This window comes from Plectropomus leopardus, chromosome 20 (assembly GCF_008729295.1).
Source record: "Plectropomus leopardus isolate mb chromosome 20, YSFRI_Pleo_2.0, whole genome shotgun sequence".
Classification (NCBI taxonomy): domain Eukaryota; kingdom Metazoa; phylum Chordata; class Actinopteri; order Perciformes; family Serranidae; genus Plectropomus; species Plectropomus leopardus.
In genome coordinates this window covers 4172109-4198491 of record NC_056482.1, presented here as the reverse complement: position 1 = coordinate 4198491, position 26383 = coordinate 4172109, and the positions used below count along the sequence as shown (strand labels likewise).

At 38.1% G+C, this 26383-nt stretch overlaps 1 protein-coding gene across 1 annotated transcript in view; it reads right to left on the bottom strand.

The window, feature by feature from the left end:
* Positions 1–1795: 1795 nt before the first annotated feature.
* Positions 1796–26383, bottom strand: part of LOC121960229 (homer protein homolog 1-like) — a 32934-nt gene continuing 8346 nt past the window's right edge. Inside the window, exons 2-9 of the mRNA XM_042509861.1 lie at positions 14885–15041; positions 12765–12896; positions 11092–11184; positions 7854–7996; positions 6478–6637; positions 6287–6397; positions 6118–6198; positions 1796–3463 (exon numbers count right to left, since the gene is read on the bottom strand). Coding sequence (XP_042365795.1) covers positions 3275–3463; positions 6118–6198; positions 6287–6397; positions 6478–6637; positions 7854–7996; positions 11092–11184; positions 12765–12896; positions 14885–15041 — 1066 coding nt within the window. The 3' untranslated portion in view covers positions 1796–3274. The remainder of the gene's footprint in view (positions 3464–6117; positions 6199–6286; positions 6398–6477; positions 6638–7853; positions 7997–11091; positions 11185–12764; positions 12897–14884; positions 15042–26383) is intronic.

Genomic DNA, 26383 nt, shown 5'->3' with positions numbered 1-26383 from the left:
CTGTCATCTGTTCACACCGGCTGAACCTTTGCATTTGGCATATACAACAAAAAGGACCATCTGGGTTAATTTGTTGCAGCCTGTGACCAATTTGAACTGTAAAAAAAAGGAAATGCCCTTGTTTTATGTTCTTGCCAGGCTCTTAACATATGTATTTTTAGACAATATCGAATGTCATGAGTCTGTCTGCACGTCTGTCAAGCGTGTCTTAAGCGTTCAGTTTGGTTTTTAGTTGTGCATAACCAATACGGGATCGAACAAATCCCATATTAAGCTTTAACAGTTGACAATTAACTAGTGTGGAAAACAAACTGCATAAGTAGCACGATTATTCTTAAGTAGCATTATTATTCTTCCCCCTAATGACACACATTAATGGGTTTATGTGCTGCTTCAATCCTAAAACTTCTGCATTTTGTATTTAAAAATCATCTTTTTTTTTTTTACTCTTGATCCACACCTTTTTGAAAATGTCAACCTCACACCTGTTTATTTCTGTCTCGCGGCCTGACAGAGATACTACATGAGAAATCAAAGACTGGAGGAGTTGGGGAGGGTTTTAGTTCTAGTCAACAGGTTGTATCTGGGCAAACGCTGTCCTCTTGTGTAAACTAGTCTTCCCTCTGTAAATTATAAACCTGCCTGATGGATCTGACAAATGTGAACTGAACTACATTAACACACACTGGACTTGGTTCTCCATTGCACCTTATACAGTTTGTGTTCTGTATATTCTATTTTTCATTTATTATTTTTATATTGCTTCTATATTTTATCTTATATATTACTCTATTTAAAATTACTTTTTTTTCTCTCTAAAATTGTTTGGCAGCAAAACATCCAGTCATATTCCTTGTACATGTAAATGTATTTGGCAATAACATTTTTATTTCACACACATCACATTAAATTAAACTATCAGTCAAAATAATAACTCATTAATGCAAATAATTATTTTTATGTTTTACTTTGGTAAAAGTAGTGCTGCAAAAGTGTGAAAATACAGTTACAAGTAAAAGTCCTGCATTCAAAATCTAACTTAAGTAAAAGAACAAAATACATTACGTTGGATAGCTTAAAATAAATAATATGCTGTGATTCATTGGTTGATTTATATTTTATATTATGTATTAATAAAGTTAATGTGGGTCTGTACAGTAGCTTATGTCAGTAAACAAATGTAGTGGAGTGAAAATTAAAATGTTTGCTTACAAAATGTAATTGTGTAGTTTAGTAGAAAGTACCATGAAATGGAAATACTCAAGTACAAAAAAAAAAATGTACTTAAGTACAGTTCCTAATTGATTGATTGTTTGGTGTTTAATACATGGTTTTTTTACAATAATATTAGAAAATGACCATCCCAAAATGTTAGTTTTTGCCACAGTGATGAAAGTAAAAGATCTGTGCATTGCAGTACTATAACAATAACTGTCCACAAGATGGCAATCATCAGTAGAATATAGATATATATGCACACACATACATGTATATATATATATATATACATACATATACACACACAGACACACACACACACACACACACACATATATACATACATATTTTTGTACTTTTACTTAAGACTGTAAATGCAGGACTGTGGTATTGCAACTTTTACTCAACTTTACTTCAAAATATGTGAATATTTCTTCCACTACAGGAAGCCAATGTTTAACATGATGGAAGTGATAAAACCAGATATTGAAAGAACGACACAACAGCATCATTTTCATTTGGTTTTGTTTTACTATAAACTCAAAATTACAATTTGTGTTTTTAAGCATGTGGTATAATCAACATTTAAAAGTCTTATTCAAATGTTTTTTTTTCCCTTTCAAGCTGTAATACTCGTAATTCTCAACGTGATAAAGTCACCGCTAAAATAATTCAAGTCTCCCGAATGTACCCGAACCTACAACAAGCCCTTAAATAGTGTTCTTCAGGTGTATATACTATTCCTCTTAATGTCGCTGGATTTTTGGCAATAGTAAATCCCACAAAAAATAAAGTACCGCTAGTCAGCTACCATTGATGCATCTCTGTACCAAAGGCAACATCAGCAAGAATTCAAATCTGTACAGGAAAACGTTATTTGGCAAAAGAAAAAGATTCTCTGCAAATCCAACCCACGATCGCCTTCTTTATAGTCTCATTTCATAAATAGTTCAAAAATATTGCCAGTTTTTCAAAATAAAAGAGAGGAAACTAACTCGACAGCCACGTACCAGACAATAAAAAAAAGATTAAGTGAAAACAAGATGTAAATAAAGATCTTTGCTTTTGTACAACGTTCATCGTCGTCTTCAGTGAACGGTTTCGTAATAAATTAACAAACGGAAAGGATTCAGTCATTGCACTTCAAGTCGCAACAGAAACAAGAGGAGAAAGAAAGAGTCACTCATACACACAAACTCCATTTTTACAAGTGCACTATGAATTTGTTAGATTCTTTTAAAAAAAGTGTATAGAAAGAAAGTGAATAAAATCTCGCTTGTGGTTAAAACGTATTCGAGAGAGGAGTAAAATTACCTGAAAGTGAGAGTGGAAAGTGTTTATTTACCCTCTGATGCTCCCTTTTTTTGTATTGCTCATATATTGTATAAGAATATAAGACAAAGTCCTCTCTGGCCTTTTTTTTTGTATTCTTTTGGCAGTCCCTCGGTGGATTTCAGTCACAGGAGGAACGTTTGTCTCTTCATGACATTCGAAAGCGCCCCGTCGCCCTCCAAGAGTTCAAATAAAAATGAATCAGAGTGTAGGAAAAGCTCGAGTCCTTCTCATGTGACTCCAAAGTGTTCATTTGGCTGACGATGAATCAAAGAAGAAGAGGGGAGAAATAATCACCGACTCCAGGTGACTGCAGAATGCACCAAAGCAAAAAAGCTCGAAAAGAGAAAGCTGGTCTTTAATGAATTAAAGTCTGCACGATCGCAGGAGCAAAAAAATAAATAAATAAAAATCCCCGCAAACGGAATGATTTTCCAAAAACAAAAACATTTCAGAGTTTTTTGTGTTGTTAAGAGAATATTCCAGAGTGGAGCGGAGGGAAGGCATGGTCCAAGCTAAGCCTCTTTTCACTTGGCTTGTTTGTAAACGTGTAGCAAAAAAATGTGTGTACCGCTAATGCATAAAGTCGTGTGTAAACTTCTACACGTGTGGGAGAAAGAAATTCAAGTTACATGTCAGTGAGGATGTGAGTGCCAACATGCAGGTGCTTTCCTTTCTGAGCGCTGGCTGCGGTGTAGGTATTGGTGACGGTGTGTTTGTCTCTCTAGCTGCCCTCGATCAGCTTACCCAGCGTGTCCCGCAGCTCCGTCAGCTCGAAGATCTTGCCGTCCAGCAGCTCCAGTAGCGAGCGCAGGCTCTTGCGGAAGGCTTCCCTCTCCTGCTGGTTGCTCTCCAGACGCTGCTCCAGATCGCTCAGCTGGGCCTCTAAAGTCTGGTTCTTGGACTCCGTGTCCTGAAAACAAACACATTTTATAGAATTTTATTTTATTTTTTTAAAGAATCAGAATTTTATGTATCAGGCTAGTTTAAATAGTGCTTCTCTAACTCTTACAAGACAACTCTACAGTGATATCTCAAACACTCTGAAACTCACACAAAACATCTCCACTGATAAAAGGCACTACAGATAAGAAGAAGAATATGTGATTTTAAATTTTGGGCCGAACTGTCCCTTTAAAGTGCCCTAAGCTTTGTACACCCTCTTTTCACATATGCAGTGGCGTATATCTGTGGGTTCCCCCTAAAGAATGGGGTCACACTCAGTATGTTACATGATGTTGGAAAAAGTTCAATTATTGTGTCAGTGCGACTAAAACTGGACTTTTTAAACAAATGTAAACGGGGTGCCTGATGGCTCAGCGGATAGAACAGGCGTCCCATGTACAGAGGTTGTATTGATTCATCACGTTTTCGATTCCAGCCTCCGCCCTTTGCTGCATGTCGCCCGCTCTCTCTCTCCCCCTTTCACACTTAAGCTGTTCTGTCAGTAAAAGGCAAAAAAGCCCCAAAAAATAATCTTGAAAAAAATAAATAAATAAATAAAATATTAATCTAAAAACACATGTAATGTGTTAGTGCGACTGAAATCAGACAAAATGGAATTTCTTGAAATCAGACAAACACACCCAGATAAAGCGAATAATTCCATCAGGTAAACACCTCAGTCAGACATCAACTGGACTCGATGTTCTGCGCTTGCTCCTAGACGCCATGCCGGCCTACCTTGGTGTTTGGGGATAGGGACTGTTCGTTACTTGTGAGGGGGAAGAGGTGCTACAATATGGTTGAGGCATTATAAAAAAAAATGTTAGCACTGAGAAGGGACTTGTGTTTTTAATTTTGGCTTAGGTGAGGAACACACAACTTGAAAAATTTAATTAATTTATAAAAAAGTAACACCCCAGCCACCCCCCTCCTCTGATAAATTAAGTACAGTCCCACAACCCCGGCACGGAAGCTAAGAGATGTCCTGCTGTGGATGGGGCCGCAGCAAAACATACTTTAGCCACCTAAAAAACTCAATATCAGTTTAAGTGTACACTTTATTTGAATATTCAGAGCAGCTGTAGATCAGCAGCTCCTGTGTTCAGAGAGGGGAAATTACTATATTTATCATGGGAGTCGGTCTTTGCTGAGAGCATCGATAAGTTTCACTTTTAGATTCAGATTCAGACAACTTTATTAATCCCAGAAGACAATTCATTTTTAGAAACTAGCCAGACCAAACACAAACTGACAGACAGGAACAAGCAGCACTCAGCAGTAATAGCAGTACGTCAGAGACATTAACACACGGGCACCTCGTGTGCTCCCGTGCACACTTACTCACACTTCAGCTCCCTGTCACAAAGGGCTGTCTGTCTGGGGAGTACTCACATATGACTTGATAAATGAGACTTGGATTACACTGCACAAGTTGTATGAGAGTTTGTAAAGAGCAAGTTTGTAAAAATATGTTTTGATCCAGTTTTGCTGTTGTTAAACGCAGAGCCCTATGACTTCAATTCATCAAGAATTTTCTCTGTTTTTTAATTCTCCGTTCACCGTGGAGGAATGCTAGAAATGCAAAGCTTTCTTCAAGAGCTCAACGAAACACTGGATGAGAAATTTAAACACAAATGGTAATATGGGATGGTAAAGTATTCCTTTAAAGAATTGTAAAAAAGATTGCGAAGAAAAGAAGAAGCGTTTCTGTACAGACATGTCTTGTTACTCGGGCCACACATATGCACATCCTGATATATCTGCGATTAGCTAATACCTTCAACATATCAGTGTTGGTTTGGTGAAATCATTTTGTTGTTACCACTTAGGACATGACATAGCTCTGTACACAACATGAAGGGATATGTAGCCTAAAACAGTCATTATAACATGACGAACCAAATATAATGCACTGCTTGGGATACACAGCTTCTTTTTTAACCATATAAAAATCTGAGCAAATTGGCTTGATGTCTTTTAAAAAAATTGAGAAGATGGCAATGAGCAACAAAAGAAAAAATGACCCCAAAAATTAGCAAGAAATTAGCCAAAAAAAGACATCTTAAAAAAAGAAAAGTTAAGTAAAGTCAAAATAGTGTGAAAAATTACAAAAATTCTGTAACATAATTTTAAATATGTAATTATGATATTTAGAAATATAGTTTTTCCCTGACTTTTTAAAAAAATTGCAGTGTGCCTTTTCCAATGTTTTTGAATTCAAAGGTTTAAATACTTATGGAATCAATCTGAGAGCATCAAAAGAAAAATTAAGTTTCTCCAGGTTTTAAAGGGTTAAACAATATGTGCATTCCAAACCCTACTTCAGTTAAAGTAAGACGTATTGACAGTATGTCGTAGGTAAAGTGTCAAAAGTAAATGAACTCGTTTTGCAGTAAAATGCCCCCCTGTGAATGCTATACTTTTAAAAGGCTGTATAACTGCTGAAATGTTAACATAGGATTTTATTTACACTTCTGGGAGTTTTTCATAAAGTGGGAGATGCTGCAGCTGTCAGAAATCCACCATATATGGCGTCTGAGTGTCAGCTGCTCATATTTGCAGTCTGTGGAATATGACTTGAATCAGCTGCAAGTAAAGCATACATACACTCGTTTCACTCACCTGCAGTTTCTGTGTTAGGGAGTCTTTCTGAGACTGAAACTCGTTGGCACTCTCCACCTCTGCTTTAAGTCTCTCCAACTCCTGGAAGTAAAGAGAGTATATTTTGAAGATGCGTAATACTTATGTACAAGTACACAAACACGTCTATGGAAGGCGCTCCTTCTCGTACCTCCTCCTTGGCCTTCAGAGCAGCCTCCAGCTCTTCTATCGTTTGGTTGAGTTCTGTCTTTTGGGATTTGATCACTGTTGTTTGGCCACTCACACACTCCAGCTCCGTCACCTGGATTTAGACAAAAAAAATGTAATCACAGCGTGGTCAAAATAACCTTTCGGCGAATCATTTTATTTGAGCAGTGATACCCGTTTGTGTAGCCTCTCCGCTTCTTCCTGATAGGCTGCCAGCTGTTGCTTCCACTGTTTGACGTTTGCCGTGGACTCCAGCAGAGCCGCCGTCAGCTTGGCGTTGTTCCCCTTCAGCGCTGCCAGCTCTGCCTCCCAGTGCTTATTGATGCTGGATGAACTGGGATGTGAGGGGGGAGACTGTTAGAAGGACTGCAACCAACCGTAGTCTAAGAACATCTCACAGAACAATGTGAAAAGCATTTTAGAAAACTTTCATTTCTACATGGTTGTAACTTTTTAAAAGTTTTTCTGCTGCATTAATATCCCCTAAAGCACCGCTGACAAAACTATCTCCACTCATTTAGTGGTTTATAATTAATAGGAAGCATGCGTAGTGTTTTAATGTAATGCTTTAATGCTGTCCAGAGGCCCGGGGAGCAGATTAATAATGAATGAATGAATCGACAGGAGCTGCAGCGCTCTCTGCTGCACTGTGCCAATTTCATTTTAAATCAGCACTCCAGAGAGTCGCCAACGGACGAGTAGCTCTTTAATTTACACTCCTCAGTGTGATCATTTCATGATCTGGGTGTGTTAACAATTAAAAAGGGACCTAGTGTGCTCATTTTCAGATTCATACAGAAAAGCCGCCTATGGACTGGTGTTGAAAATTAGCACGTGTGCTATACACACCTAAGCATTGACATCTGGTCTGTCCACTGGGACAGTCTCAATGTACTTGTGATGTCCATATCAAATAAAATAAACTTAACTTAACTTACATGCATTTTGGGTTTCTACTACAGATGCTGTATTCAGATGCTATAGTTAGGGGTCGACAGATTATCTGCCTGGCCGATTATCGAAGCCACGACTATCTGTGTCGGTGTTTTACTTTAATGGTCGCCGATAAAATAAAATCTGCAATAAATGCAAAGAAAGTGTAAGCATGGAACTTTTACTTTGTAAAATTTTCACTGAAATTGATAAAAAAAAAAGTTGCAGAGAACTTGCTGTATTTGATGTTGAAAGTTTCAGTTTTGATGAAACATTTCCTAAAGACATCTAAAAACAACTTAGCGTGGGAGTTTGTTATATTCCAAATTCAAAATTTTGAAAAAATACAAAAAACATAAATATTTTTATTTTTATTGTAAATGCATATCGGTTCCAAATATCTTTAATCAGTCTCATTAAGTATGAATAATCTGTATCTGTATCAGCCCTGAAAAACTAATCTCGGTCGACCCCTAAGCTCTAATGGTCAAAAACACTCTATTTTCCTCAAACTGTCACAAGGACACCTGCATTCACCCTTTAATGCTCCGTTTTAGCCAAGTGTCTTCAAGCAAGCCTCAAAATCTGTGGGACACACTGGAAAAACTCTGGCTAACCTGTGTGAGAAGGGCAGTGCATTCTGGGAAGGCTCTGCTCTGGGTTCAGGGTTCTGAGGTGTGTCTGGTGTGACTCTCTCATCGTCTGTACCGTTGATGCTCTCTGAGGTCAGTGGTGACTGCAGATCACCTGGTGCCGACTCCTGCTTCCACACATCGACGAAAACAGACAAAAAAAGATTCATCCAGAAACAAATTAAAGCATTTTTGTTGATACAAAAGTTCACCATTTTAAAAAGAGAAGGTTTATTCACTTTCATACGGACAATATGCTAAATATGAAGCTACAAGCAGTAAGAGCTTAGCTTTTCGTATAGACTGGAAACAGCTAGCCTGGCTCTGTCCAGAAACAAAATTCACCCACTGGGTGAAACAAAACACACATAACATGTTGAACAGTGAGATTTAGAGGTGCTAGATTAGAGTAGAATAGAGTTACCTAGACGTTTCCTATTTCCAGTCTTTAAACTATGCCAAGTTAAACTAAGATAAGCCAAGCTAAACCAAGCCAAGCCAAGCTAAGCTAAGCTTAACTAAGCTAACCAAAGCTAAACTAAGCTAAGCTAAGCAGCTGTATCTTTATATTTAATGTGGTATTGACCTTCTCATCTAACTCTGCAAGAATGCAAAGAAACTCAATTTCCTGAATTGCTGAACTTTTTGTTTAACCCTTTGAAAGCTGGATTGACATCACTTTCCTTGTGCTGCATTCAGACGCATTTCACAAGGAAAAAATTCCAGAGAACTATTCTCTAATTATCATAATTATGTTTTTTTTTAAATTATTATTTTACAGAATTATTATAATTTTTAAGCAGTTCAGGTCATGTTCTCATTTTTTCTTCTTGTTTTTTTCTTTCCAGTTTTCTTTTTTTGTTTTTTTCATGTACATTTGACTCATTTCATGCTAAATTTTGAGCATGATGATAAGCAAAGTTGCTTATTTTCTTTTCCCCAGGTTTTTGAAAGAAATCAAGCCAACTTTCTCAGGTTTCAAGGGGCTAAATTTGGAAATGACACACAGACAAATTAACAATCAATAGTGTTAATGATTCCACGCTCTCAAAAACGAACAGTATTTTCTGCTAAAATGTAGTTAGGGATGCTAAAAACATTGAAAGACTGTCGAAAATATTTCCATACACACATTTCAGAACTCTGACCATGTTTTTTTGTGAGGACATGGTGTCTTCTTTTCCATTTATCTATATATAATAATTATTGTCACTGTGATTGGTGGCTACTGAGACATCCCTCGCTGTAGCCGACTGTCATTCTTTGAGAGCATGAAAGCAGAAGTGGAAGGATAAATCCACAGAGACGTGGTTCCTCTGGTTGTTAGTCTGACATTGGGATGATACACATGGTTGTTAAAGATTGATGATGGGATTTTACCAAAAAACAATGACAAAAGAGACGAGACTGGGCTTTACTGATATGCACAAATTCATCAATGTGCTCACGTTTTAGAAAATGATGCTTTTTTTGCAAGAAAGCTGCAGGAGAAACACCTGAGGAGAGTTTGCATCATTGACTGGGGGGAAAAACTGGGGGGGGAAAGGGCCATTGGGGGGCATGGAAAGCTCTTCCATTTATTTTTTTTTACCTTCTTTTTACCCGGTTTGTTGACTGACAACACATTCCTTTTTACAGCACCACCCTGAGGACGATTCATTGGGGAGAGCAGAGGAGGTGAAACAAGCCACAAGGTGTTAGCTCAGTGGCTCTAATGTGAGCGTAATGCTGAGTGAAACATGAAACGCCTCCGACCAGGACTGAATCCATTTCTCATTCATTTATAATTCTCCTAGGTTGGCATTGGTGTCGCATAGGGCTGGTTATCAACATTATTAACATATTAACATTCAATTAGCACTGATTCTGACTGGAAAACATATTCACACTGTGAAACACGTTTATCAGAATGACTGGGAGATTATAAGGACGTCAAGATAAAGAGTTTTTGTGCCTGATACTGCAAGAATAGCAGACAGTAAAAGCTGAGAAATCTCAGAGAGAGTGCCTTCCTGTTAACCTCAGTGCAGAATTAGCTATGAGCATTAGCATCTAATCAGTGTCATTTCTTGTCATGATGCTGTGTGGCTGATAAATTAAAGTTAAAAAAAATAGTTGCTGATAGTTTCTTAGGAGTGAAGTTTATGTGGTTCAGAACAAATGTGAGGAATCTGGCTCTACATGTCTACATCTACTTCTTTATCCATCTATCTTTCTATCTATCTATCTCTATAGATAAATAGATAGATAGTCAAAAGCAAAACATTAACACATACTGTTATAACTAATATAACACCCAGAATGACGATGCTTTTAACTTGTGCAGCAGCCTAAATTCATATATCCAAACATAACCTTTTTCAAGCTAAAGTAACTTGTATGAGGGCTTCTAATCTATCTAAGTTATTAGGCCCATTTCCACTACAAGAACTGCCACTTTACGAGAATTTTTAAGTGCTTTTACGGTGGCTAAACAAGTCTCGGGGTAGGTACTTCAGTGCTGCCTTGAAAAACTGCTGGGTGGGACCATGGATGTATTAAGAAGATCTGGATACAGCATGGAGGTCGGGCCCCAGTTATTCCAATGAGAGCTGCTTAGAAGCGCATGTAGCAAAAAACGCTCTACTTCCGGGGTTTAAAAGTACCCAGATCTTCCACACCACCCATGGTGGCCCATGATATGGTGGCGGAGCGCGGTCAAGTGTGCCCGAGCGGGTAACTTCCACCAGTGGAGCAAATGACTTCTGGTTTAACGCTTTTTTACCTTTAGTCAAATAATTAAATCTTGCAGCTCTTTAAGACTGAACTGGATGGCTTCATTCGAGATAGTAAAATGAAAATGAAAATGCAGCACAAAACCCAGCAGCAGAAGAAGAAGAAATTAGAAAGAAGAAAGAGGAAGAAGACGGATTACGTCAACTCCGGAGTCCGATGGGTCCGACTGGGGACCTACACTGCAGTGGAGACACTCGGGGTAAGAGGACTGACTACGAGGCCGTTTCACCCTGAATCCCCACAGTGGAAACATGCCTATTATTGGCTTTTTTATTGTTTTATTCTATTCTAATTTCAATATTTGCTAATACATTTTCTGTAAGGGGGCTGTAACTGGTTTCATTATGCAATCCGTATTGCATTATGACAATACAGCTGAACATTGACCCTTGAGGTTCACTTCTTCAAAGTATGCAAAGGATGCAGTGCTGATGATGGCGTCTGTTACCTGAGAGGGAGTGCTGGTGAGCTCCATCTTCTCCTGAGACTTCTCTTTTGCTAACCGCGCCGCCTCCTTGAACTCGGTAAACTTTTCTGCAAACTAAAAATAACAGCAGCAAGTCATTCTACGGCTCAACAACAGCTTTCATGTTTTGAAGAGAGAGAGAAGAACATAAACATTTTGATCAAACCAGAGAGGTGTACTATGAGGAAATATTAGTGGGTTAGAGAGGTATGTTGAGCCTAAAGCTAGATTTTTGCTGCACGTCAAACCTTGTCCACAACAGCTTAACGTTCAGTGTTTCAATGACTACATCCATTTGCAATAACTACATCCATGTGTAATATTCTATTCTCAAATGTTGTTAATCTGTTGTTTTATTTATCACACGGTAGTAACAAGAACAAATGTACATTTATATTATACTTAGTGTTTAGATATATTTATTTTATATTAGTACTTATGTTTAAATTTTATTAAGACTTTAGAATGGGAGCATCTGTAACTAAAGGCAATTTCCCCTCAGGGATCAATAAAGTATTTCTGATTCTGATTCTGATTCAATTAAAAATCAACTTTCAGCTTCAACATTGTTGCAAATCTTGCGGATTGAGGTGCCAGAACTTTAAGAGGTTCACTATGGATGGACAAAGTGTTTTAAGTAAGTTTGCAAATTGAAAGCACTTTCCTTAATTGATTATTGGTAAAATTAAATCAATTAATCGATTGTTGGCCCTGCGATAGTCTGGCGACCTGTCCAGGACATACCCCGCCTTCCGCCCGATGTCAGCTGGGATTGGCTCCAGCCCCCCCCGCGACCCTTACGAGGACAAGCGGTTACAGAAAATGACTGTTTGACTAATCAATTGTTATTTTTAAAAGACATAAAAACTTTGTTTATTTCACAAGATTGGAGTGATGAGTGTTTGTAAGGTGGAATAAGGATATATTAAAAAAATGTATTTTGTCTGCACGCAACTGCACATATACCACATTAACGTGGCTTTATACATGAATCGATAGTTGTTGATAATTGTTACTCTTGTTAAACTACTGAATATGTTCTTATTATTCTCTGGCCATTTGCCCACACTGGCTATTAAAAAAGACTTCTATAAAGCTACAGGTAGCACTGGCACATTAATAGTTAACTTAGGATGTGGCAGTAATGTAAAGGTTTCCTATCTACAATTTTGAGACTTGATTTATCAATGAAACTCTCCAAAAATGTAAATGTTTTTCATTATGGGACAGTGTCAGAGCGAACTGCAGTTCTCGAGTAGAACTTTTAAATAAGTTGCATCGAGTTTAAGAGCTACAGAATGTGCAGCAGTCACGGTAGAAATAATCAGCAGATACTGAGAGTGCACAAAGTGATAGAATAAATATATGCACTTTCTGCCAGCATTCCTTTCTTTCTTTATTCCCAGTGTTGCTTTTAGCTGTAATAACCTTTTCATATTCTTCATAGGCAGAAGTAGGTGGCACACAATCGATCTTTTTTTGTGTGGTAGAGGAGTTACACCAAACACCCCCTTTTATGGGAACGTGCACAGAACCTGAAGAGGCAAGCCTGAGTTAACTAAGTAAGTCGATAAGCACCTTCATGGTACTGCTATCTCTCTGCGCACCGACAGCCTGGCTCTGTCCAGCATGCTTCATGATCCGAGTGCTCTCACCTTGACCAGGTTACTCTCAGATGAGAAGCCGAGGCCGTAGACTGTGTTTGCCCGGCTGTCGGCCCACTGGCCAAACTTCTGCGACGTCTTGGTGAACGTCATGTTGGGGGTGATGGTGCTGTTGATAATGGCCTGTGGAGGAGAAAACACATTCAATACATTCATTTTTTTGTTTGTTTTTTGAAGCCCTTTGGATTCAGGAAACAGCTGGAAGTGGGGATGGCTGTCTTCTGGCGTGAGCAGCTGGATATCTTGATATGTCACTGGAGATTATGGTATTGTGAGTGCATGTATGTGTCTGGATTCTATTTGTGCTGTTTGGTAAAAAGGAAGAAGTCAGTGAGGAGTTTGCAATAATTGTTCAATAATCCATCTTCCACCATCTCTCCCTTCTTTCTCTTTCTCTCTCTCTGTCTCTCTCACACAGCAAGCAGCTTTATCATCAGCTCAGGGTTTCCGCTATTGTTTTTGGCCATAAAATCTGTTGACGTCCAAAACATTTCGGTCTCTCCAGTCATAATATTCAGTGAAAATATTTCCATCTGCAAATATGTAGGCTTAACACAGTGTCCAACAGCAAGCAAGCACCTCTCTGTCAACAATGGATACGTTTAATATTGCCACAGCAGCCATGGGTTTGACTCCTAACTCTTTGCTGCATGTCATCCCCTCTCTCTCCCCCTCTAATGCCTGTCCTATCATAACAGCAATGGAAAAAACAAAACGAAATAAAATAAAAATAAATCATATTAAAAAGTGAGCAGGGCTTAATTTATGTGATTATTATTTATCTAATATGTAAATCCAACATATATTAGCCTACAGATGCTATATGATTGACTGATTGATATTATCTCCTGTTTCCATGCCAGAGAGCAGCTCCTTCTCCTCCTCGCCCTGCAGGCAGGCGGAGAAGCAGAGGGAGCAGCCACTCTTTGTGCTGTGCTCTCTGTCCTTCCTCCTGGCGAGAGCAGGGGGCTGTTGCTCAGGTCTGGGTCTTCGATTAATGCATATGCTTACTGTGCCGTCAGGGCGGATTAGCTCTCATAATGTGCAAGGTTGGTGCAAGTTTAAAAACAAATCTGTGTATAACAAGTTCCTACAATAGCAGAATGTTGTATTTACAAACAGTACAAACAATTCCTGCGTAGTATCTATCTATCTATCTATATGTATTTCTATATATGTGTTTGTACTGTTTGTACATACATATAGGGACTCCTCAGTTGCTCTTCCTGAGGATCCAAGGACAGCGGGAAGTCGTATTCTGTGAAGCCCTCTGAGGCAAATTGTGATTGGCTTTTTAAATCAAACTGACTTGACTTAATGGAGGTCTTTACAGTAGTTCAGTAAAGTGGTTCCCAACCTGGGAGTTACAAGATAAATCTAAAGTGTTCTGAGGTGAGACAATTAATAGAAGAGACCTGCTTCTTTTTGTCTGGGAAATAACTGAATATTTTATTTCTTTGTAAAAAAACAATTCCATAAAACATGGACAACAATCAGTGTTTAATTTCAACTGAACACAACTGGTAGATGTTTTGTTTTAAGGCTTCACAACTTCACAACTGGTTCAGGAGAGCCACTGGAATTTTTTCAACTTTTTTCATGTTTTTTTCACTTCTGGAATTTGGAAAAGAAAGGCAAGCAGAAAGATATTTCATTGTGTGGCATCTGTATCTGTTTGTTTTCCTTTTCTCTGCTGAGAAGACTTATTGTTTGTCTGGATAATACCATCCTCCAGCACCAGCCCACCAAATCTCTGCTATTTCCAGCAGAACGCAGCAAAAACTTGCTGGTTCAACAACAACAGCAGTAGTCATCCACAGAGGCTCTTACATAACTATGCTAACTCCACCCCTGCACCTCTCTCCAGACTAAAATAATCACTGCCACATAGATATGACAGGCCCGAGCGCCTCCTTCACTGCCTCAGCACAGAGGGAGGCCAGGCTCAGACCAGCTGGAGGTAGAGGTGGGATATATTAACAAAAATCAAATGTAGTGACAGCACCGGACATGTTAAGTTAAACTGACACCTCTCTGGAGCTCCATTAAGTATAAAAACAACACAGACATAAATACACTAACAATGCACTGAGTGCTTTATTCACACACACCTTAGATCCATCCAGACTGATGATCCGATATACATTCCTTGTGCTGTCAAAGAAGTAGGAGACGGTGACAGCATGTTTACTGGTGGGAACCCAATTCTTCTTGGTGTTTGGGTCGATCTGGAAGACGTGGGCCCGCGTACTGAAGATGGGCTGCTCTCTGTAAGGAAACACAAGGGGAAGGAGGGAGGGATGGAGCAATCAGTATCTGGTTTAAGGCCTCAACTCTGAATGAGGTTCTTATGTACGCTGTTTTCATGCTTTGATGGCGGTGGGATCAAAAATTTCACTTTGAATGGGTTTCAATGGCAATTTTTTGCACTTAACAGTTTGAATGTAACAATGTTTACACAGTGTATTTTAGATTTATTGTAGGAGCTGGAAATTCTAAGTTTAAACAAAAGCACACTATTTTGTCAAAATGTATGTTATATGCATGAACACAGCTAAAACTATCAAAAAATGAAGAATGAAAAGCGCGTAAAATGCACCAAACAGTCCCTAAGGGTTAACGGGGTTCCACCCTGAAACAAGAAACATGGCGACACTCAAAGAGGTTACGGCTAATTGTGAGATCAGCACAGTAAAAGCAAGAGCAGTGCTGGTATGCCCCTAAATCAAGCACACTGTGACAACGGTGAGTATGTGTATGTGAGCATGACTAGTCATGTGCGCATTACATGTTGTGTACGCGTAGGGTTAATTTAAGAGGACATACAGAGCCAAAAAAACGCTGGACACCCGAGGCAGCATTTATGTGCACGCAAAAGCATAGTTAAAACCAAGTACATCTCAGGGCTTGGTTACCACTGTGGCCACATGGACACTTAGGCAAACAAGTGTGTTCAAAAAGACAAACACTGATATCAAAAGAAAAAAAGAGTCTATAGCCATGCTAATATGCTTACTCTGCTAGCCTGTACTTAAACACAGCAGTGTTTTGAGCTAAATGCTAACATGCTCACATTAATAACACAAACTTTTAGATGGTATAATATTAACCATCTTAGTTCACTCACTCACTTGCTAATTAGCAATAAACAAAGTACAACTAAGACTGATGGGAATGTCATTAGTCTGCAAGAACGTGTCAAACATGAATTGACCCTGAGGGGCGACATAAAATTACATATTCAGTGCTCGAGGACTCTGACCATGTTGCCCAATCTTACTGTAATCTAAATAACTTAAATGTTAAAACTTAAATACTGATCACATAGACTTTTTCTCTCATTTTGCATTTAGATTTTCATTTGTAGAATTACTGAAAAACCTCATGGGAGATCAAAGCGAAGAGTTATTCCAATGTTAATCATACAGGAGGTATAAGGGCATTTATTGGGGACTATTTTCAGCTGCTGATTAATCCACATTTTGTGCTTTAGTGACTATTTCTGGCAGCAGGACAAAAAAATAAATAGCTACAATATAATACACCTCATAGTGACGCTACTGGAAAACTCAGGGGAAAAACAAAATCATTAGAATATATACTCAGGAGAAGATGAACAACTGTACTAAATTTCATCCATCTAATACTTGTAGGGACCGACATGGTGTTCTGACTGTCCTAATCTATTGACGCTGCAGATCCTAGAGCCACGCAGCAAACAGAGCCAACAGACACAAAGGCAAAGGCGTGAATAAAGCTCACATCAAATATCTGACGTTGTCCTGCCGTAGGAAAAGGGGTGGACGTATCGAGGAACATGAGGAATAAAAGGAAGGTGAGAGAAACAGCTTCCCAGATCGCACCACATCCATAATTCACCAGCCCCGCTGTGTTGCTGCACCACCAGTGACTGGACGAGGAAAAAAAACCATATCCACCAGGTCTTCACGTTGAGAGCAAGAGTGTTTATGTTCAAACATGCAGAGTTTCCCTCTCCACATGGGGTGAAATGTGTAAAGTGGCACACGAGGGCTGACAGTAGATAATTCAATTTGGAAAAATAATGTGGTATGAGTAATAAAATAAAGAATGTTGCTTGAAATAAATCGGCAAATATTAAAATGTGCTTTGCAAAGTAGATTTTCTGCAGTGTTCCAAATCACAAATAAATTCAGAATAATTCTAGGATCACTTTAATACTTGGAGTTAATGAAGCTTTGCAGCCAGCGGATGATGAAGTCATTTTAACAGGATTTATTTTCAAAAAAGCTTGACAAAATAATGTCTTAGAAAACAATCACCATGCTCCGATTGAGGCAAGCTGATGACATTTACTCTGCTAGACACTGCAGCATCAAACAGGTATTTTGGAAGTGTCAGAAAATTAGTATCAGAATCAGAAAGTAGGTTTTCACATCCAAGGAATTTGCTTTAGTCCTAAAAGTGGTGTTTGCTTGTGAAGATTATCTTGCTGAACAAAATGTATTCTAAATGTTTGTTTTTCACAGAGCTTATTTTCTGTAATAATCCAAAACCCAATTAAAAAACCCATAGGCTTTTTGATGAGGGAACCATAGCAATCTTCATTTCCGCATCAGACTACAGAAAAACGTCATCTTTGTGGCACTCTGTGAACAGTTAAGTTTTACCTTCACTAAGCTTGACATTCTGCTGCTCCATCTGTGCCCAGAGTAAGCTCTGTGCTCCAAGAGCCTGTTGCAATGATAACCAAACTCTGTTTATATTCCAACAGTGCTTTTAATGAACGTTCTAGCTCCAAAAAAATTAATTAATAGGTGACTAATAGATGTTTTAATTGTGGACGGCCATCACAAATAAATGTGTGGGAAATGAGTGAGAATGAACCACAAGTGGTCACAGGATAAGCATGTGGAGATGCATTCTAATGCAGCTGTGAACAGACTGACTCAGAGCTGTCCACTTGTGATCCGATCATCCAAAACATGTTAATACAACATGTTTTCCAAAGCAGCAGCAAAATTTAAAACGTCAGATATTTAACAGCAATATAAAACACAATAAAACAGGGCACTCCTGCACCTTATAGAAACCAGGGAGTAACACTGATGTTGATCGGGAAAATAGGGGGAAAAAACAGCTGTAAAACATTACATGGAAAGGAAAGAATGTGACCTGTCTGCAGGAGAGGAACGAGGCAGACAAAGACTGAGATGGGAGTGTCTTTCTTTAAATCAACTGCCTCATGTGTGGGCGGTTAAGATAAAAATCAAGCAGGAATTATGCATTTTCTAAAAGCAGTGAAAGAAAGAAAGGGCAGATATGCTAATTCCACTTCTACTTTTAAAATAGCGAGAGCCGAACAATGCAGCCGAGCCCACACAGACCTGGACGACCATCGGCACCTGCACTGCTGCAGAGACGATGGACAGCCCAAAGACTCGAAGTACACAGGTCTACATGCCTCTCTTTGATGGTGGTGCAGCTTCAGAGATACTTGCATGACAAAGCGGGGATTAGACTGATTAAAAACATGACATATCGATTGATTGGACAAGATCATGTGGTGTTCACATCGATACTGTGGAGAGAGTTGGTACACAGCCATATTTGTTTGGCCTGTGTAACTGTGGAGACACTGACAGTGTCTACCTGTAACAGAGGAAGCTCAAAACTGACACGCGTGAACGATTTGGCAAAAAAAAAGCAACAGGATGTTATATTCTAGGCTATGTATGTGCGAGTGTGTGCAGGCCAGAGCTGAGCAGCAGGGCAAGCGCTGACGTAGAGACAGTGAAGTGATGCCAAAGGTGACCTGGAAGCACCTGTGCCAACATACAGAGATCAGCAGGCTCTGGGCGGATTCCAAAAACACTGCTATGGATGGAAAGCTCCCGGGGTATTGGATTAAAAGCAAAACAAGCTGTAACTGTCTGGTTGTAACGGGTCCACAACAAACCAAGAGCAGATTTATGCCGGGAGATGTCCGGACAGTGTTTGGACATGTCCCAGTTTGTCCTTTTTCCTTCAAAAATATTACAGTGTGAGACTGATGAGTTGTCCAGCTAAAAGAGATGGACGGATTGGAAAATAAGTAAAAAAGACAGGGCTGCATGATGATAGCCAAAATGATCATCCCAATTATTTTGATTAATACTGTGATCAGGATTATTTAATACAATTATTCATTGATTTTAGAGACAAAAATGAATCTATTGCAAAATATAAATAAAATTTAACCAAAACTTTTTGCCAAAGATTAAATCAACAGAGCACTGCTTTTACTTTCGCGCTGTGCTACATTTCTGCAAATTAACACATTTTTGCATCACGATAAATCGTAAAATACAAATAAAATTGTACCCAAAATATAGGCTGAAAAAACAAATATTATATTACAGAATGCAATCGAATGAAAACTGTTTATTGGTCTCATACTGTAACTTTGGCCAAATGGAATTCAGGATGTACTTGAGAGTCAGATGGATATGCATCCACCGCTGTATTTTTAAAAAAAAAAAATTGTTTTTTTGCAGTGCACCACGGGAAAACTGACAATTACATTTATATAACCAGAATTTACACAAACTATGGTGCAACTATCTCATCTAACTGACACTTTAAAAGCTGCAAAAAAACTCAGGAATTTTGATATTAATGGAATTTATTTAAATGTGTCATAGATGACGTGAAATGGCAAATTTCCTGTCATCCAGTGGATTTTTTACATTTACAGTATAGGTTGGAAGTTGCTGGGGAAGCTGAACACCATTCTTCTGCACACAATCCGACACAGCGGTGAGACAGACCTGGCTGGAAATCTCATGTATCGATTTAATATTACAATATAATATTTGAATGATACGTAGAATAATCCAGCAGGTAAAAACCTGTCATACTACCAGGCCTGTGAGGTGCACGTGTGATGTTTACTATGTTCTGCATCTTAGCTTAGCATCTTACATTTGCTAATCATCTCTGAACACACAGTACAGCTGAGACTGATGGTTATGTCATTAGTTTTGGTTATAAACCAACATATTGAACACATTATGCTTATGTGCTGATGGTTTATATGCAAAATTTCAGAAGACAATCCATCCGATGATTGTTGAGATATTTCAGTCTAGAACAAAGGTGTGAGCTGACATCTAAATGTTTTGCTTACCACCACTGAAAAAGGTTATCAAAATGCAAAACAGGCATCCCAAAAAATGCAAAGCATTATCACTTCCATCTCGATCTGCTGCACTGCATCAAAGGTAAATTGAGATCCTCTTCACACCTGTCACTGTTAGGGATGGGGACCGAAACCTGGTTCTCTTAAGGACTCGGTTCCGCTTTTTTCAGAACTCTTGAGGTTATCGATACTGTCCCGTGGATCCTATAATGTAACATTACATCTCAAGTCAAATCGCATCATTTTAATTCAATCACACCTAAACTTTATACCAAGTCCTGTCAGTTCAAAACAGTAATCCAGTGTTGAAATCGGCAGGATAAGAGCTAGTTAGCACAATAAACCAGGTTTCATAAGGTATGATTGTGATGTGTTTAAGGTCGGCTCAGTAAAATGACCATAAGGCAAAGGTAAAGGCATGTGTTTGGGTGAAAAATTTGTTTTCCCAGCAATATAATATGGATAGCAGAGATGGAAAAAAAGGTCTAAATCTGGCCTGCCGTCCCCTTACCACCCAACATGCAACCTGAGATCCTTGGCTGTGGAAGGACCCACCGGAGGAACTCTGGCTTGCAAAGTCAGTCTCTTCTTTTAAATCACTTTGAAAGATTTATATATATCGAAAGGCTTTCCTATAATACTTTTAGGGCTGCATCTATTGATTATTTCAGTAATCAAGTAATACAGATTATTCTTGCAATTAATCGAGTAATCGGATATGCGCACAGAAATGTTTTCATTTAATTACTTTTGCTTTGTTAAAGGGTAATGGAAAATATATATATATATTTTTTAAAAGTCTAAATAATTCTAAAGTCCCTTATAATGAATCAACAATTAACAGCTTTTTCCTTAAAAAAAAAACCCAACTATATTTTTCAGTGTTTCCCCTACAATTTTTTTCAGGCCCGGTGGTACACATCAAAAAACCAGGTGCAACACCTGGAATGACTTCCTGGCATAGGCCAGGCTTCAGTCCGATGGCACAGCGTTCAAATTTTTTGTTTACCTGTTATCTAAGTTTTTAAAGAATTTTGCCTCAATGATTTTTAATAATTTAATTATTGGATTAACTCGAGTAATCGTTTCAGCCCTAAATATTTAAAGGTTTATTTTCAGTCTTAACTCCACAGTTACCCTGTAACTTGCTCTTGAGAATGCACTTCAGTCTTTCACTGCTCTATCTAAAATTCACCCATTGTTTTGACTTTTTTCTGGTGTTTCAAGTTTTAATCATCCATTATTCTAATATTTTTCTCCTTTTTTCCCCTGTGCTTGCCTGGTTAGTAAACCATCACCTATGTATTTTAGTTTTTGTTTTATGTGTAAAGCATTTAGTAAAGCTGCTTTTGATAAGTCCTTTAAAAATAAACTCAAGTCAACATTAGCAGTGGTGGAAGAAGTATTCAGATCATTTACTTAGTAAATGTAAAAGTATTAATACCACACTGTGATAAGAATCTGTTGTATTTTCCTACTGTAGATGTTAAAGGTCATGCTAATATTAACTCATTTTTATTAATTTTTGAATAGTTTAATCTAACGCAGTGCATCATATTCTATAATCATATTACAGAATACGATGCATCAACTAAAATAAAGCTGTCACACAAACGTAGCGGAGTAAAAAGTACAATATTTACCTCTGGCAGGTAGTGGAGTAGTATAAAAGTAGTATAAAATGGAAATACTCAAGTACAGTACAAGAACCTCAAATTTGCTCATATGTACAGTACTTGAATGAACATACTTAGTTAAAGTCCACAGCTGAGCATTAGTAAAAACTGTATCTTGACACTAGATTTGGTCGTAAAAAATCTATCTGCTGCTCTTCCAGAGAGGGACGTGATTGCACGGCTGGGAGCTGAGGTCTCCTGCGGGACGCAGAGACTGTTGAGTCTCTCTGGGATCCTCTCGTCATGTCTCAGTGTGTTAATTAAGTCTGCAGATGTTATTTAAAGATAGACACAGACGTGGTACTAACGTGGCGGCGTGAAGATGGCATTCGCACCGGCTCAAACAGGCCGCCGAGAATATACTGTACTGCATGTTAAATATGTACAGTATTCCAGTGAGAAGAGAAATACACAATAATACATTATATATTCAATACCATTTTTATAATCCTGCGGTATAATATACATTATTCTACAAAACAAATACTTTTGATGTTTTAACTTTTGTTAATATTGAATGCAGGACTTTTACTTGCAACAGAGTATTTTTACAGTGTGGTATTGCTACTTTTAAGTCACAGATCTAAGTACTTATTCCACCTCTGTAAAGCACATTGGTGAATAAATTACTCCCCCAAAAAATGAGATGAGCTGAACATGTTTAAGTGGCATCAGAGTTCATGCTCTCTTTGTGCAATAACTACATTTGTTTCTTTGCTGTGGAGGTTTTCGTGTGATCATCGTGACTTCCTAGGACATGATTTGCTTACGGTGACTCTTCCATATCGTCTATCAGGACGTGCTGGGACAAGCTGTTATGTAAAACCAGCACGGTTTAAGACTGGACAGTTTGGAAGGCTGGCTGCTACATTGACAACTGACTGCGTTACTGTTGCAGAGCGGGTAAAGTTTTCAAAATTCAAAGTAATAAAGAACAATGGGTTCTTAATTTCACACAAGGCGGGTTTCCATTAACTCTCAAACTGCTTAAAGTGAAATTGCAAGTATAAAATACGCCTAATGGAAACATGTCAATTATGAAAAAACTCCCATTTATCAAAATAAGTTTTTACACTTGCATGAGGTGGTATTTCAGGCGATTTGAAAAAGCCATATTTCACAAAACTGCAATGGAAACACTTTTTGGCTTTGGTCACATGATGCTATGGCTATGTGCTTGTCAGTAGGAACTGACTCCCTCATGATGCAGCAGGAGCTACAAGAGCTGTTGCATCACATAACTCAAAAGTTTAGCACATCATCCAGAAGTTTTGAATCAACAATTCCTCCGTGAAATCGTGGACTATCACCTCCCCACCTCCCAATTTCCTCTTTTTGAAGTGAATGGGTTTTTGAAATGGGTTTTTGGTTTGATAGCCAGTAAATATCCTACCCGTAAATTTTGAAATCCTTATATGACTTAAAAAAGGCAATACTGGCAATTGCATTTTGGCTTCAAAAAGGGTTCATTTGTGAAAAAAAGTGCTTAAAAATTATCTAGTTGAACAATATATGAAAGTATGGTGAACTTTTGTTTGCCACAGAGCTTCTGCAATAATCCAAAATCCAATGGAAAAATCCTGCAGGCTTTTTGAGAGAACCTGGGCAGTGTTCATCCCTGCAGCACTCTGTTGAGCTACAGTTAGCTAATGAGAAGGTTAAAAACTGTCCTGATTGATAAGTGTGTAAATGTGTTGTATTGTATTTTTGCTTAGTCTTTAGGTTTCGTGTCATTGGGATTGCTTTGTTGATGTGGGTAGCGTACGTGATTCAGATTGCATATATTGAGAAATCTAAATAAAAACAGTGTCTCTTGCTGACTTTTTAATGCTTCCAGCAAACTTGTTTTCAAACAACATCGCTGTAAAAGCCTCAACAGCTACATACACAGTTTCATTTTAACATCGGAAGAGAAAAGGCTTTAAGGATGAGGACTTAACAATGTGTTTGGTGAAAGTAACTCGGTCTTAGATAATGAGTTTGGCCGAGTTGCTGGATTTTAAACTTAACCAAATCCAATTAAGGGCTGACAGAGCTGCTTATGTTACCCTAAACTCTGATGGCATCCAGGACCAAAGTCCACACAGTGAAGAAACACGACACAGTGGATGTGCTATCACCAATATAACCCCCAAAATGTAGTTAGTTAATGACATGCCCCTCAGAAATTGCCAATAAGATAGTTAGTCAACATGCTTGCGTTAGCAGCTTCTGTTACAGCAGATAAACACAACGTTTAATTCATTCTTTGCACCTCTGCTTGTGTGTTTTGGTTTTGGAAAGGATAAAAAACTGTGATTGGCTGATTGCTGCTCAGGGGAAGGACGTGCAGCAATGCCAAAAATAAGAAAAAAAAGACCACTTAACAACTACTGCATTGGTCACTCATGACAAGATTCAAGAGTTTTCATCTTGAAAACTTAAATAATATAACCAAAATCAAACTTATATTTTCTGACATTGTGTATATCACAATATATATTTATGAATCCTTATGCACTCTATTTATTTGGACTTTTTCCTACTTAGCACTGCAACAGCTGCACAACAGTTACACTTGGGGTATAAATTTCCATCTGATCAATAGGTGATGAAGGAGGGCTCTGTTTTATCATTTAATGGCATAGTTGACTGGCATGTTTAGTGGGTTAATACAACTTTAATTGCTCATATGTTTATTATGGGATGTGCTGTTTTGTCAGATATAAGGAAGATAAAAGACTAATGGGTCAACTGTGTTCAAACTAAAAGAAAGACATTAGACAGAGAATTTAATCATCTGAAAATGAAATTATCACATAATTTGGATATATTGGCTTGACTTAAATAACTAGCTTCTTTAACCCCTCAGGGCCCGCTTTAATGACACACACTCATAGCCCTTTGAAGAAATGCGCTGCTTAAATATTTTTTTTTTACATGAATATTATTTTCCACTTTCATTTAGTTAATTTTTTAACTAACATGAGTCCTAAACATAAATAAATATCAAATAACTTATTTTCAATATGCTAAATCTAAAGTAGATTTTTAGTATCACAGCCTGGGATATGTCAATGATTAACAGCAACACTGATTGATTTTTCTACATTAATTTTTTGAGCAGTGTCAAATACTCACACTCATACTGCTCTGCACACAAAATGCCCTTTCCAAATCAGGCTATGAAAAATATTATTCATTTATATGATTGAGTTATTTTTTTAACCAACATCATGCCTAATCATACATTAAAATATTAAGAATTTTAACCGTTTAAATGCAATGTTTTTTTGTCACCATTTCACTATGTTTTTAGATGAAAAACTTTTTTGATGATCACAGCCTGGGATATGTCAATGATTTGCAGCAATATTCATTGTGACAGTGCACTTAGTGGAAATAGCATGTATTTTCTCCATATTCAAAATATGGTAAAAAGATGACATCATCAGGTGGAAAATAGTCGACACCCAGAAATAATACTATGCATGTTTTTATGCTTTGATGGCTGTGGGATCAAAAATTGCAGTTTGAATGAGTTTCAATGGAGCATCTTTTACCTTAACAGTCTGAATGTAACTATTTAGTTTCCACAGTGTATTTTAGACTTATTATAGGAGCTGAGCTGGAAATTATAAGAATAAACAAAAATACACTATCTTGCCAAAATTTCTGCCATATGCATGAACACAGCCAAAAGAAAACCCCCTAAAAATTCTAAAAAAAGAAGAATGAAAAGCATGTGAAATGTGCCAAACTGTCCCTCAGGGTTAATTTGACTGTTGAAAACATGCTGACTTTGGCTCTGCTCAGCCACAACATGGAAGTCTCAATTACCCATTGTTATTAAAGGGGTTGAAGTGGGTGCCCTGACCACATTTTAATGGCTCATTTTATATTTCAGCGTGTCATTAGTGTGACAGCGCGGCCTAGATCACAATCTGCCCCTGTGGAGTGTATCTCTATGAGAGTGTGTGGCAATTGTTAGCCCATAATCCCTTTTCACAATGAAACATACTGAGGCATTCAAGTCTCAATGACAAGTGCTTTGACAGAGGAATCTGACCACAGATGTTATCAGATCAGCAGTTCTCCACTTGCAACCAGCAGAAAACAGAAGACACACACACACACCAGTGTTTGCATACTGGGAGACAAAGGCGTCTAGTGTCTGCGGTTAAAGTTAATGTGTTGAGATTAGCTGCTTACTCCGGACAGTGTGTCCTTTAACTGGACTGTTGCAAATCAGTCTCTCAGGACATCTAGTCTTGTTGATGTCACATTTATCATGAGACCTACGTGAATTCAAGGGATTAGTCAAATTATTCCAATCTATGATAAAGTTTGCCCTCTGAATGCATTAGCCTAATTTAAAGTAGGGTTGCAAGTAACAATTATTTTCATTGTCAAATATTCTCACAGAAATTTTCCTGATTTATAAATGTCTCATTCAAACCATAAACTAAAGATAATGGATGTATCTACTTTGACTTCACCCATTGGTTTCTTGACTTCGGTTCTGGCATCTCAGCTGCTGCCATCTTGGATTTTTGGATTTTTCTGACCATATTGGAATACGAGGGTGTAGCTGACTTATAAACGGTAGTGACGCCTCTCAGACAGCCTGTCACTCAAAGTGACCACGCTTTAAAATATGTGCAGCTGTAAGCCTTAATAAAATGTAAACAAGTGACTTGCATAAAAATTCACCCCTCGTACAGTCGTCATAAATTAGCTACAGAGAATTAAACTGTTTTTTTTGTACCGGGCTGTAAACACATTTATTTCTGCTG